Raw genomic sequence first — 15897 nt, forward strand, 5'->3', positions numbered from 1 at the left:
GAGCTGAAAAGGAGTAAAGTGACCACCGACGTTATGAATGACGCCGAGGCAGGAAATGGGAGGATTGGGGGCATATGTTTTGACGGTGATTGGCTTACCATGGAGCTGAAGATGCGTGAGAGAAAGTAGGAGTTGGGCGGTGAGAGGGGAGTGTGTTTTCAGAAATACAAGGCTCTGAGCTGGCTTGGCCTGAAGGGTGATCTCTGCGCTGGTTTTGGAGGAGAGATGTGCGGCGGAGATGATGGCGGCAAGCAAGTCGTAAAGAGGCAGCTTGGGAGTGAGGGTACCGGGCGGAAGTTGGATCCCAACTGAGATGAGCTCGGTGCGAGGGCGGGCGGCGGAGGCAGGTTTACGGCTGGTACTGACGGTGCTCCAGTCGCTTTCTAATGATGGCGTACTATGGTCGTTGTCTGGGGACGACGTGAAATCCATCTCCGCCGACGAGTCGTCAGCCGGATACACGGTGGTCAAGGAGGTAGGGGCGACAGAAACACATCTCGAAACATTGGGAATGACATCGGCGGGCATAGAGTTTGCACTGTCCAGCACGGCAGAAGTGGTGGATCCAGTGGGAACGGCTGCAACAAGCGCGTTCAGCTGCGATTCTGATGTCTGATTGCAGCTCTTTACAACAGGCGCCAATGTGGCTGGAATAGACGCGGCGGCATCCGCGGCGGCGACGGTGAACGCTGCTGGCTGCGACACATTTAGTGGTACGAGACTCTTGGCGTCGCTGACAGCGTGGAGCTTGGTCATAGGAGACATTGAGGCGACGAACGCCAACTGCGACCCGGCGGTCGAGTCAGAGCTCTCAGCGTTGCTCACAGCGTCGAACGTGGCTGGAATATGCACGGTGGTGTGCGCGGAGTGCAGGAACGCGGCCGATTGAGGCAGGGCTGCTGGCTTAGAATTAGTCACGTCGCTGGTAACATTCAGCGTTGACAGAGTAGGCACAGTGGCACCAGCGGCGGTAGAAGAGGAGGCCAGCGGGGCATTGGTTGCTGTCGGCTGCCGGGTCTTCGTGAGACGCTGCATTTCAGAGGTGCAGGCGCGGCGAGTTAGGGTTAGCGCGGCGCCGCGCCGCTTCGTAGATTTGGAGGGGCCTGGAGGGCCAGCCTGGCGTCGGACCGGGAGTCGTATGGTGGCCACTTGTGGCGGAAGTCTTCGTGAAAAGATGAAGAGTAGACCCAAGGGCGGGCAAGGCCCTGGACCGGGCCAAGGACAGGTGAAAACGGAGCACGATATGCAGCCAGATAACCAGAGTGGCGCCACGTATCTTTCTTTTTCCGTTCGACTCTAAAAAGTAAAGTGCACTCGCTAAACATGGCAATACTGGCAACCTTGTGCGTACATGTGTTTTTGTGTACAGTGCGATGTGGCTACCGACATTTTCTGTTCTTGCTGTGATCGTGTGCCTCCACACTGTAAATATTGTGCTGGTAATCTCACAATCTTTCCTTGCTATGGACTCTGTACAAGTTCTAGACTGGACATTCTTCACACAGGTGCCTAGCATGATGAGGGACATGACATGATATTGACACGTGTACTTGTTTATCTTTAGCGTGCGACCATGTTTTACCACCTAACAAATGTTATCGCACAGCACAGGACACGCCAAGCATGTATCCGAAGTTTCTGGAATGTTATCGGTGGTTCCATCTGCTGTCTGTGACCGAACCTTGTGTAATCGGATTGCATGTGCGCACAACGCAAATAATGTAGAACTTTGTGGAAGACATGCGGGTCCCAGCAATCACTCTGGAACATTCGACAACTGATGTATAAAAGCCGACGTGCTTGACTCGCTGATCAAATTTTCGATGATTGCCGAGTTTGTCCGCCGCTATCTTCGTTCTTTCAGTGTAGCCTGCTTTTGAAGGCACAAGTTTGCCCAATAAAATTCGTTAATCACAGTTTTGCTGCCTTCTTCACCGTCACTACTACATGACAATATATGCAGTAAACCTCGCAGTGATCAAGAGAAAGTTGGTGCTTGTGTACAGAATCAAAGGGTGCTCTGTATTAAGAGGAGGGAAGCAGCAAGCATAAGTGAGATCAAGCAGTGCTTGAACTGTTTATGGAACCAAAATTGTTATATTTACAAGCAAGGGTAAGCTTATGACAAACAAGAAGAATCATGGAGCTGCAAGCACATTCATATGGGAACGAATTACCAGGGAAGCTGCTTAGTCTGCAAACATGGACTGCATACATGGGCTGCATACATTATGAAATCACATTTTTTTCATACGGCATCACACTACACCAAAACAAGCACTGCCGTGGTCACCACACCTCCAACGCATCTGCCGTAACCACTGCTGCAGCCGTTCCGACACCTCCGACGCATGTGACGTTAAAACCACAGAAGCACAGGCCACGTGCACAGGCGGCATCGCCACACTCTTTCCCCATCTCTCCCTGCCCGTCTTCTTGCTGTAGTGCTGTCAGTACATTCTTTACCCTTCTCCCCTGCCCATCTCCATTCTAGTAGTGCCGATACCTCTGATGTGCGTGACGTTATAACCACAGAAGTGCAAGCCGTGTGCACAAGTGCCATCACCACTCTTTGTCCCTCTCCCCCAAATGGTTGGCTGCGCGTGCATTCCTGTCCACAATACAAATGCAAGATGCCCGGGGTACCCCCTCTGGGAATGCATGCGGGGGATGCATAGAGGTAAACAGTTTCACTGTAAAATCAAACTCACTTTTCTTTACCTCAAGCACTGTGGGAACGACACTACTCCCTTCAGCCTTCTATGGAGATTGCCGACCTACTTTCTATGAAAGCTTCATTAAACTCTCTTGGCAAGGGTTCCCATGTTACAACAAGTGAATCTCTCTTGAGATAAAGATGAAGGAGTCAAAAGGAGTTCACTGATAAGTGAATCTCTCTTGAGATAAAGATGAAGGAGTCAAAAGGAGTTCACTGATGCGTGTGTGACACGGGCATAAGACAAGGCGAGGGTCTTGTGCCCAAAAAGGGAGGCAATAATAACTGCTTAGTGAACCATTCTTGAAGTGAACCACACTGCTACAGTTCATCATTAGTGCTACTGTTCGAAGAGTCGTTTATCCGCCCAACACATAAACCACTGGAAGTGCAATCCCTGCTGCAGCCTTCAATAGCATGACCGTTGTTTAGGGAGGCAAATAATAGCTGCTTAGTCAACCATTTTTGTGATGATTTTTGAAGTGAACCACACTGCTCGATTTCTTCCATTGTATGTGCATCATTGTACAATCCTGAACATGGTGGTACTCATTTCGGTTTGAGTGTGTACTATACAAGTAAAGCTTTCGTGAGATGGGTTTAATCTGCTTATGATGGGCCCTTCTTGCTATTGAAGTTATGACAACGTTCGTGAAGGCTCGAGTACAGCAGGCACATCTTTTGCAAGAGCAATAACGGCTAATACTGACGACTTTGTGAGAACACACACCATCCTAGATAAACTGTGGCGATACGAATAATAAGGAACAGAGCACAGACAACATTCGAGGTGCGGCAAGGTTTCTGGTAAATGAAATTCATTCAAAGCCATGGGTACGCGTTGAAAACAATGCACACAATGAAATTCTTGCTGGTGTTTGGATGGGTGTGTGACGTAGCAGGGGAATGGGAAGAGGTGAGTATCAAAACGTGTTGGAGGTGTTGCTGCACAATGGTCCTGATAACCTTCGTGGGCCTCCAAGATAATGAGATGTGGGTGTGCACCAAAGAATAACTCGCGAAGATGGCTGTAATACTGTGCGCTTTGTGCGAACACATATAAGTCAACGTCCGAAAAGTTGGGCAGTTTGAAAAAAATAATGCATGCCTTCTACAGCTCCGAAGGGCTCAAATTGCCATAGGCACGTCTGAAATGGCTTTGGAGGCCTGCTGATACACACATTAGGCGTACCGGTGCTCATACTGTCACAGGAGGTGGTGGGTGTACGTGTGCATAACTTAAGAATAGATATCGTGAACCATGACAGTTGGCCCTTTCCGCTCTTAGTGTGCTTCACCGAGTAACATTGCTGTATTGCGGCGAAGCTGACTTTTGGGACTAGGAGTTATGCCGCAAGCCGTGCTTTCCGCGCGTCTCGCCATCGGCGAGGATTACAAAGGCGGAGTCTGTGCCATTGCTGACAGCGGCGAATTCTTTCAATGAAAAACACAGCACTGAACAGCAAAAAGCTTTGTAGCGAACGTTGAAGCAGCTAGGCCTAACGTTGCCGCATGTGGCCAAGCACAAGGTCGCGGAATCGAATCCCGGCCGCGGCGGCCGCATTTCGATAGGGCCAATACGAAAACACCCGTGTACTTAGATTTAAGTGCACGTTAAGGAACCCCAGGTGGTCCAAATTTCCGAAGTCTCCCACTGCTTCACGCCTTATAATCAGATCGTGGTTTTGGCACATAAAACCCCATAATTTAATTGATGAAGTTAATTTAGGTGGCTACGGCTGCCAGGAGATCTAAGTGCGAGTGCGCTGTTCCAAGGCAGCAGGAAATCAAAATGGCGGCGGTGGTGGCTTCGATTGATGCCATTTCGGACCTGCGGTCATGGCAAAAATTCCGGAAAATCAGACGGCGAAGAGCTTTTGCATACAAAATTTCAGACATTCTTATACATCAACTCATGGGATTCGTGGCGACGTCCAGAAGATCGGTCGTTGACTGTAGTATGTATTTCGGGGATATGAAGCCAGAATTTGTCAGGGGGGCTTGAAACAAATTTTGTGCACATCCTCTTTGTCAGAGGCCAATTTTTCCATTATTGCAACCTGGTTCTGCTGCTAAGCTTAAAGTCACGAGTTCATTTCCTGGCTCCTGCAGCCACATTTAGATGGTGGCAAAAAGCAGGATATGGGTGCACATTAAAGAACTAAGGATGGGTAAATAGTGGAAGTACTACTGACCAACTATTCGTATTCGTAAAAGAACTAATATTCGGTATTTTTGAATAATCGAAACTGACTGAATATTTCGCAACAACTGACTTTTACAATCTGGTTACTGTTCACTGTCTGCTAAACTATGTATGTCGCTCTTAATCAGAAGTGAGACCACAATACTTTTCCAAGTAATGCAGAAACAGAATCTGTTGTGCAAGGTTTGATTTTGGCTCTGTGGTGTTAGCCTACGTGACAGCATGTATTTTTGCTTGTAGTGTGTCATTTAGTGTTTTTGGCAGTGTAATCATGCAGCAGTTCTATATTTTATGCTGCAACCAGTAACATATTTTATTTTTTGCCAGGGGCTCTTTTACATGTGTCTAAGACACAAGTCCCTCCCCAGCTTTCTTTTCTTCTTGTTCCGCAACTTCTGATCTTTTTTCAACAAACATTTATTTGGCATTTTTGTAAAGCTAATCGTGCAGCAGCCACTCATTTTTTGAAAGCTTGTCTGAAACCAGGCTCTAAAGATTTTCAAGCAGTTTTTTAGAGCACAGCTCTTGGGCGCCCGTTGCTGCGTTGAGCTTCAGTGTCAGCGTTTCTCATAATCGAGCGTACAAGCACAGTGAAGGATGAAAGAGCGAGTGTGGAACGCAGTGGAAGATAAAAGACTGCGATTACAAAGAGGGTGACAGGAGGAAAGCAGACAAGGAGGGTGCAGTGGAAGCATGAGGAGGAAAACAGAGGAGGAGATTACTGCGAAAGGGTGAGAAGGAAAGGGGAGTGCTGGCGGCGACTAGGCATGCGGCAAGCGCATGCACCGACACCATATATGGAAACAAAGCACTGGCGTGGGCTTTGGACCTAGTGTGCATACGCTTTTTCATTTGCCACTGCCACTAGAGAATGCACTCCGTGCGAGCCATGTGTTCCCGTGTTCATGCTTTCTTTCTGAACATTGAATGTCACAACTGATGGAAATGCTTCGCCTGCTGGTGCTGCTAAACGAGCTGCCCGAGCAGAGGCTCAGAGCCGCCGCCAAGAGGACCCTGTCATTCAGCATCAAATTCTTTGCCACAGTATATGAATTCAAAAGACCTAAACAGCTGTGCTCAATATTTGCATTAAGGAGTATCATAATTGTCAGTGAATATTTTCTCATGACAATTAGTGATTTTGTCTTTAAAACTTATCCTCTGTCCCTGATAGTTTATCTTTTTTTTTGTGCTAGTCAGTACAGGCATAGTACCTAATGATTCTGAAGAAACTCTTCCTGCTGTAAATAGATACATCTGCATTTGACTATTCAATATTCAAATTTGATATTGAATACAATTACTATTTGCATTTCATTCATATTCGCAAAAGTTTATATATTTGCCCACCTCTAAAAACTCTAGGTGGTGAAAATTAATCAGGAGCCTTCCGCTGAGGCAGCTCTGATATCTCCACTGTTGCCTTGGGATGTTTAACTTCACAAATCAGTCAGTCTTGCTGCATGGCCAGGTTATTCTTCTACTCCATTTATATCTCTGTTGTACATTTCCCTACTCTGATGCCTTGCTACCTTAGTTGTGTGAGCCAAATGACAAGGATGGTCCCCTTGCCATGCAGGCCAGATTTTGCAGCTGCCTGGATGAACCTAGGCATTGTTCAGAGCAGTTTAGGCCTACTGGATGATGCTGAGCAGAGCTACCGAACTGCCATAAACCACAGAACCAAGTATCCAGACTGCTACTACAATCTTGGAAACCTGGTGAGTACTGAAAGTGGGTGTAACAAGGTTAGACCATATGCCCATATTTACTGTGCCTACTTTGTCATTCCCTGCTAAGAATGAAATATATATCCACAAAGTGTATGACTACAAAACCATAACATCGAAATTAGGATTAGAAACATGGGACAGTGTTTATAATGTCACTACCGCTGATGAAAATTTTCAAGCTTTTCTTAATATAGGTCACATGAGCAGTTCTTATTCTACGATATCCTACAGTAGAAAAGGTTTGAAGAGAAAGCCGTGGATTACACAAGGCCTTTTAAAATCAATAAATCATAAGAATAATCTACATAAGAAACTTAAGCTCTGTCCTTATAGACTGGGGTTACTGCAGATCTTACCTCAGAACAACAGCCTGCGAACTTTGAGCACCCTCATGATTTACCCATAATAAACCATCACTGCAGCTCCTCTTATATGGCTCCTACTGATCCTGCTGAGGTTCGTAGTGCTGTGCTTTCATTAAACAACACAAATTGTGTAGGACGTGATGACTTACCTGTAGCCTTGTTGAAACAGTCAGTGAATTTTATTGCTGATCCTTTAGCAGACATAACAAATACAGCATTATTATCTGGTGCCTTTCCAATACCTTTGAAGCTTGGCAAAATAATACTGCTATTTAAAAAGAACAACAAACTACTAGTCGGAAATTACTGGCCCATCACATTGCTTTTGCCTCTATCCAAGATAATCGAGAAACTAGGTACTACTTAAACGGGGGAATTAGACTTTATTTTGAAAACAACTAAATTTTATCAAGTACAAATATGACATGAAAGTGAAAAGTGCAGAACTAGCCTTGCTGACCTTGACTGAAAAAATTAGGCATAATATTGAAAATAGGCTCCTCACAATGGGGATATTTATTGACCTGATAAAAACATTCGATGTAATCAATTGCAAGAAAGTGCTGTCTAAATTAGAAGGCTACAGTATTCATGGCACTCCTAAATAGTTCATAGAAAGCTATCCGATAAATAGGCAACAGTACGTCTGCATCACTGGATGAAGTTCTGGTAAAAAAAAACATTAATACAGGTTTCCCACAGTGGTCTATGTTAGGTCCTTTCTTGTTCATTCTATTCATAAATGATCTCCCATTGTACATACTGGAGAGAATCTGTCCCATGCGCAGATGACACATATCTGTTCATAGCGGCTGAGGATGAGAAAGATTTATACAAAAAAGCTAATCACACTCAACTGGCTCTCTTACTGGTTACACAGAAATGCGTTGATTCCAAATGTTACTAAAAACAGTTTTATGTTTTTTTCTGCTTAAACCACGCTGCTTAGTGAAGATGGCGAGTAGCTCTTCAATGGGGTTGCTCTCCGAAAAGTTAGGCAGTCATACAAAATTCATAGGATTAGTGATAGACGAACGTCTAACGTGGCACTATCATGTACAGTAGCCGTCTGATTTTTTGAACTTCATACTTTGAACTTTCGGACTTCATAAATGCACCATCAGGGTTCCCATAGAGCTAATGCATTTTTGCGACCAATTTTTCGGACAACATAAAGCCAGAAGTTCGATTTTCTGGACAAAATTTGCTGTGACGGACCAGCCCTGTGAGTCGGGGAGGTTGCCATTTGGAATCTTGAGCCACCTGACTAGCTTCGGATCAAACATGAAGTGGCTTGGAATGGTATAGTAATTTGATTAGCAAGTATAGGAGGCATCCAAATCTACGCGGCAATGGTGGCGCCTTTTGTAAGGCACGCCGATCTTAAAGGTCATGCTTTTGCCTGTAGCCTGCAGTGGAAGCAATTTTGAGAGCCAGAAACTGGTAATGTGCAGCCAGTTTTGGACACCACCTATGAACGCCAGCTGACATTCAAGATAACCACCATCATCATCAGTTTTGCCTCAATGTCCTAGGTGGTGTCACGCACGTTTTCGTCCAGCAATGATCCGCTGGCTTTTATCCAGTACAGTGCAATTGAAATCATCACCTGCCATCACTAGCCGCCGTACAATATATCATCGCTATTTCAGTGTGTTGTGGCCGTTCATTCAGCGCAACGCCATCGTGTTTTCGATGCCATGGCCCCTGCTCTTCACACGCCTCCGGTGAATGTGTCGAAGAAGCATGAAAAATATTCGACCATGGTGCTGGACAAGAAGGCCACCATCACCAGGCTTATCGAGCAAGGACGGACCCAAGTCGATGTCATGAAGGAGTTTAGTATCTCCAAACAGACCTTGTCTGATTACATGAAAAACAAAGAAAAGATCTTGCCTGCAGTCGACCAGTCACACTGCAAAACTAAAAAAAAAAGAATGACCGGAAAGGACAACATCCGGAGCTTGAAGAGGCCATGCAGCTGTGGTTGAAAGGAGTCCTAGCAAAGAACCTCCCCATTTTGGGCAACATGCTCAAGCAGAAATCCGAGATGCTCGCTTTAAAAATGGGCATTCAGGACTTCAAGTTCACCAATGGGTGGATCCATGGGTTTAAGGGGGGAAGCGGGGATCAGATCGCGAGCACGCTTTTCAGAATCTACAGCATCATTTCTATCTTGTACTGAAATATTTCACCGAAAAACAAACTCTAAGCACTGAAAATAAATATATTTGTCGGTGCCAGCGTCCACACATCTGCCCGAAATCTCGAAAAAGCCGCGAAGTTCAAGGCGCGACTGCTCGGCTTTCCCGCCACGGAGCGCCGCCATTTTGGTATCGTTGGAAAGCCCGACTCTTTGACTCTTTGTCCCAGCCCTTCCCTTCCTCCCCTGCCAGCCAGCAAGCGCACAAAAAAAGAAAAACAGGAGGGTGGCAGCACGGAGCAGCCAATGGCTGCCGCGCCCCGATTGGCTCTGCGCCGCGGCTCGTTGTAAGGCGCCTCCTCATTGGCCGACGCCGCGCCATAATGGCAACTGAGGCAAGGAGCGCAAGGAGCGTCTGCTTTTGTCCGCTGCTGGGAAGCCTTTCTGGCCTTTCCTTCTCTTGTGTTTCGAGGACTTCGACCACGTGCAATGGATCTGCGCACATTCGAAAAGAAGTTCCGGACGAAGCATGCCTACGGGAAGCGGAAACGCAAGCCCGTCACAGCAAGGAAGAAGCGGCGATTGTCAGCAGGTGGTTCAGCCGAGCCGAGCGTCCGTTCAGAATCGGCGGAGTACACGCCCAACGTGCTGTGCGATCTCTCGCCCAACGTGCTGCGAGATCTTGCGCCGAGTCGAGCACCAGCCAGCGATAGTGAGACGAACCATGATCTTTTGCTGTCGAAGCGCGGGCGCAGTGTTACTTCACCGGTGATGATCGACATGCCAGTGAGTCTCGGTGTACGCGAGCGTCCCGCCACACGCGAGCGTCCTGTCGCAAGTTCGTCCAGCACAGATTACGGAGTGGGCTTGCAGCGGTCATAGCCGCGCCCGACTGCAGAGCATCGGAGACGCGCTTCCGCGGTGAGTCGTTCAACGCCGAGATGTCTCCGCAGCCAACAAACGCCAGTGAAGGCAGTCCCATGCCATCTATGAGTTCTGGCGCTTTGACGGAGCTGAAACGCGGGCGCACGCTCGCTGCCGCGGATGCCGCTGCGGCCGTCCTTGCCGCTCGTCACAGTGTTGACTGTTCGCCCAGTGAACGTCGCACTATTCAAGCTCACCTGAAAACACGATTTGTGTCCGCGGAAACTGCAAAACTGCAAGCATCGAGAGTTCACGAATCGCTTCGCGCAGTTTCAGCAACGGAGCGCAAGTTCGGGCTGACTGGCTCACAGGAAAATGCCATTGCCGCACCTCCAGAAGAGGAGTTTATGCTTGTTCAAGTTGCTGCTTTGAACTCGCTGATTGGTTCCCCGCTTTGCCCAACTTGTCAGCAGCCCGGCCTAGCAGTGCACCGCGAGACTGAACTGGGGCTAGCTGTGAAGATGGTACTTTCATGCATTTCCTGTGGTAGTACCCTACAGTCTGAGTGTTCCTCACAAAGTAAGAGCGGCTCTAGAGCTTTTGAGGTCAACATCAGAGCTATACAAGCAATAAAGAGCATTGGGAAAGGACCAACTGCTCTTAATCTTCTGGGCCACCATGAATGTCTCGCATCGTGGGTTACACCACAAAACATATGATAGGCACCTCAAAAAGACTTTCAAGCCTGCCGCAGCGGCAGCTGCAAACAACATCTTTACAGATGCTGTAGAGGCAGTGAAAAAGGTTTACACTGAAATGGAGACTACATTTTCAAAGAACATCACTGTAGTGTATGATGGCACATGGTCGACACGCGGCCACAGCTCCCATACCGGCGTAGGCTGTATAATTGAATTCCATACAGGGCTTGTGTTGGACTGCATAGTTCTGTCCAACTTCTGCCTTGGGTGCAGCCGACAGCCAGCAGAAAGTGACCCCAACTATGCTGAATGGAAGCAGCAACACCAGTGCCAGAAAAACACTGATGTGAATTCTGGAAGAATGGAGGTTGAGGCTGCACTACAGCTCTTCAGGCACTCCTTGAGCAGAAATGATTTACGTTACACAAACATAGTTTGTGATAGGGACAGCCGCATGTTTCGCACTCTATGTGATGAAGAAGTTTATGGTTTTGTGCAGCTATCTAAAGAGGACTGCATAAATCATGTGAAAAAACGAATGGGGGCTGCACTTCGCTCTTTGGTAGCCAAGGCAAAGAAAGGAGAGCCACTAGGTGGAAAGGGGGGCCTGACACAGCAGCTCATCAAAAAACTGACGAACTACTATGGCCTTGCTCTGTGGAACCACTCAGAAGTCGAGGAAATGCAAAGGGCAGTAATGGCAACGTACTACCACATCACATCAACAGATGATGAGCCCCATCATGAGCTGTGTCCCCCTGGCCCCCTTAGCTGGTGCAACCACGGATAAGCTGAGGCAGAAGGGCAGCCAGCACCAGCAAGTACAAGTACAAGCTTTCAGCTAAAGTTGCTGAAGCGCTTCTGCCTGTGTACCAGCGCCTCTCAGACCCTCAGTTGCTGGCCCGGTGCAGAGGAGGCAAAACTCAAAACGCGGCTGAGAGTCTCCATTCAGTGATATGGTCACTAGTATCAAAAGACCAGCATGCCTCACTGTTTGCCGTGGAAACAGCAGTGCACGAGGCAATTTCAAGGTACAACTCGGGCAGTCTGAAAGCTTATTCAGACCTGTGCACAACATTGGGCCTGAGCCCTGGTGCCCTCTCTCTTCAGCGGGCTGTCGAGAAAGATTCCCAGCGAATGAAGAAGGCACACAAAGTCCATCTTCTGAAAGGACAGAGGGCTAATAAGTCACCTGCTGCCAAGGACACCAAATTTTACAATGCAGGAGCATTCTAGACAGTGTGTGCCAGTATGGAACTTTGAGGCTTGTTTTCTCAAAAGTTTGTTTTGGGCTTATCACCTCGCTCGTGGAAAGCATAGCACGGCAATGGGAGCACGGATTTTAAACCTGTTTGTTTTGCTGCAATTGCTGAAGTGTGCCTTATGTCAAGACAGTCTCAGATTTACCATTTAGGCTCACCATTTTTTATTACACAATAATTGGAGCATGATGCATTCTAAACATAAAGAGAAGGTGCATACTATATCGTTTAGAAGAAGAGCAGAGAAATTTAAAAAGAAATTAAGAGAATCTTGACTTAGACTATACTTCTTAGTAACTATTAAAAACATTTACAGACCCATAACCCATTTTGCTGTCACGCTAGGCTTTCCACGAGCAAGCAACATGTGAGCAATATATAAATAATGATAAAATAAAAACTGATGAAGATATTATTGTGAAACTTTGTAGCTGTCTGTTTGATGCTATTTCAAACCTGTATGCCAAATTTCATCACTCTAAGTTAAAAAATGAAAAAGTTTGTTCCGATCCCCTCATCCCCCCTTAAGAAAAGGCACAGAGTCTCTTTCTAGAAAGTTTGTGGGGAGAGCAGTGCCATGGATCTATCTGCTGTCATGGATTACCGGACAAGTGAGTTGAAGGCTCTAGTACAAGAGTATGCTCCTGCAGACATTTTTAATTGTGATGAGACAGGCCTATTTTCAAAATGCTGCCAGACCATTCACTTTCCTTTACTAATGAGGCCTGCGCTGGTGGGAAGCCTGGTAAGAAGAGGTAAACTGTCATGTTCGGGGCAAATGTGGTTGGCCGCCGAATGCAATGAGTGTGCTCCGACCGATGGACCAAGGGGTCATTAAAAACCTCAAGGTGCACTACTAGGCCCGTTTACTTGGCCGCACACTCATGTGCTTTGACAACACGAAGACGTACTCCGTTAAACCTGTTCTTGGCATGTGGCATGCTAGTGGATGCATGAAAGGCTGTTCGACGATTACAGATTTTTTTAGGCATGCTGGATTTTGCAACTCTGAAGAACCTGTGACCAAAGAAACAAATGGCACCGCTAAAGACATCGACACTGGTGAGCAGGTGATTGCCGACTTGCGCAGCAGTGGGGTGGACCTTCCCACTGCTGTTACTTTTCACGAGTTTGCAGCAATCGACAACAACATAGAGTTGTGTGCGGAGCTTATGTACGACGAGATCGTGCGCCAGGTGACAGCACCACCGCAAAGCGACTCGAACTCCAACACCTTTGGCCACCTGCAACCATCAATGCAAGACATTGTCAATGCTTTAACATTGTTGTCTAGTGTGTATGATGAGAATGTGACGCTTGCACAGGTGCAAGCAGACGTCGTTACAAAAAGCAGGAATTTAAAACAAGGAACCATCCACGGCTTTTCAGTCTAGCTTAGCTGGAATAAAGTTCGGTTTTGCAACTCACGGGTTTTTCGGACTGTTCTTTTATTCAGACTATTTTTCGGTCTCCTCCAGGTACAGAAATTCGGTTGGCTACTGCACATGAGGTAACTAGGAAGCTTTACATAAAGGTAACAATACTTTATAAGCTGCAGCATCTATTTCCACTATGAACCCTTCTAATCCTTTACCGTAGTTTTGTCGAATCGTATGTGTCATACTGTATTTCAAGTTGTGGACTTGTGCATCCGACAACATTACAGCCAGTTGAGGTAGCTCAAAATACAGTTCTATGAATAATCACTTTTTCCCAACATACTGAGTCTATATCATTTGCTTATCTTCTATTAAATATTTTAATGTTGCATAATCACACTCATTTTCGCATTGCAGCTCTTATGTACAAATTTCTGAAAAATATTATACAAAGTCTGTCAGTTCAATTTCATCAACACATAACACAGTGTCCAACACGATCCTCATTATTACCTCGTTAACAGTTTCACATACATGCACAAATTATGGAACATTTTCCTTTATATATACTGCAGCCAGTCTTTGGAATGCCCTTCCTAAAGACATAACTTCGTCATCATCCTTTCAGTATTTTTCAAACTCACTGCACTAGTATTTCCTGTACAGTTCTGAAATTCACAAAAGGTTTGTTTCCTTTTGTGTACCGTATAGCGTTTTGCCTTTCTTTTTTTGTGTGTGCATCCATCTACGTGATCTTGTTACACAGATATAAATAACACTATCTATCATAGGGACCCCTTCCACAACTCACTTTGAGTTCTGGGAGCCCAACTGTATAAATATGGTGCACTGTATTCCATTTTGTTATGAATAATAAACTGATTCATTGATTTATTGATTGATTGATTTAATGGCTACACAAGTGTTCTCAGTGTTGTCAATGTTTACTTTGTGGACATTATTTTCCATTTATTTAACTCTTTATCCATATGTAAGGTAAATGGTATTTTCTTTGCAACTTATTTGTTTTATTACTCATATCCTTTGTTTTTTGTTAAAAATGCGTTACCGCACTTACTAGTTTATTCTGTTGCTGAAACTGTGTAAACACTTTACGAGCAGTGCACTGACAGTGCTGTCATGAGGTAGATGCAGGTGCCATGCCAACATTGCAAGCAAGTTAGCGTACCAGAATGTGTAGTGACGAATATTACAAAATTGTATCAAGTTAACCCCCATATTTAGTGTATACTTATGGGGTACATTTATGTTAGATGCACCAGGAATGCAAGAAGGCTTATGGTAAACATTTGCAACACAGCCAATGTCCAATTCACTAGGGACTGCCTAGGGACCCCGAAAACATCCAAAAAATTGGGCAGTTAAAAACAAACAAATGCATGCAGGAAACACACCATCTTATTTATTTATTTATTTATTTATTTATTTATTTATTTATTTATTTATGTACCCTAAAGGGCCTGAAGGGCATTACTCAAAGGGGAGGGGGGAGGGGGTGCATTACAAAATAATTGTGTCAAATATAGAAACACCTGAACAAACAAGAAGAAGAAAAAGAAAGCTACGAGTTAGGTTAAAGGAAAACACCTTGGTATGAAGTTTTGTGACACATTCAGGATGCTATTCAAATTGAAATCAGGTGCAATGAGATAAATATTGCACAGTTACAAATGTGCATAAATAACAGAAACACTGAAATGAATCTCAGAATTGGTAAGTACAGTATTATAATATAGTGCCACATTTAAATGTGCACGAGTAAACAAAACAAAAAAAGAAAGAAAGAAAAGCGTTATATGGTTCTAAGAGACGCATACACATAAAAACAGCCATTATGCATGGAGATGCTCCAGAAGTTCCCTTTGAAAACTAGCTGCATCAGTGCAAGCAAAAATGTTTTCTGGTAATGTGTTCCATTCGTTTATGGTTGCACTAGAGGTGAACATGGGTACTTTAGTGTACGAGCAAATATGGTTTGCACTTTGTGTTCATGATCCCGCCTGGATGAAATGTGATGTGCCGGTTGAATGCGACTAGTAGTTGCAAATGTTGGCTCACCGTAATATAAAGAATGAAAGAATGTTAAAGGCAAATATTTATGCGTCGGGTGTTCAGAGCGGAAATGTTGATTCTGCTTTTTAACAATGATACGCTCATATAGGGTGAATATGAGGAAAGTATGAATCTTACCGCCTTATTCTGTACTGACTCGATGCGGTTCTGCAAAGCAACAGTACCTGGGTGCCATATTATGGATGCATATTCTAACAAAGACCACATGTGAGATGTGCGACTGTGAAGCTTCGTTTCTGAGTTGGCAGGATACAAATGATGTTTGATTAATCCTATTTTCTTAAGTGCCATCTTGGTTACCTATATATTCTATGTGTTTTTTGCCAAGTTAGATCTGTAGTTAAATAGATGCCCAGGTACTTAAAGCTTTGCACTCTCTCTCTACCTGTATTGTTTATTGGGTAAATGTTTAGAGGAGTACTAGTAAGTTTAGA

At 45.4% G+C, this 15897-nt stretch overlaps 1 protein-coding gene across 2 annotated transcripts in view; it reads left to right on the forward strand.

Moving 5' to 3' along the window:
- Tmtc4 (Transmembrane O-mannosyltransferase targeting cadherins 4) overlaps positions 1-15897 on the forward strand; it is a 92156-nt gene that overhangs the window by 57066 nt on the left and 19193 nt on the right. For both annotated transcript variants that reach the window (XM_075679657.1, XM_075679658.1), the window contains exon 13: positions 6502-6643. In XM_075679657.1, the coding sequence (XP_075535772.1) occupies positions 6502-6643 (142 nt within the window). The remainder of the gene's footprint in view (positions 1-6501; positions 6644-15897) is intronic.

This window comes from Dermacentor variabilis, chromosome 2 (assembly GCF_050947875.1).
Source record: "Dermacentor variabilis isolate Ectoservices chromosome 2, ASM5094787v1, whole genome shotgun sequence".
NCBI lineage: Eukaryota > Metazoa > Arthropoda > Arachnida > Ixodida > Ixodidae > Dermacentor > Dermacentor variabilis.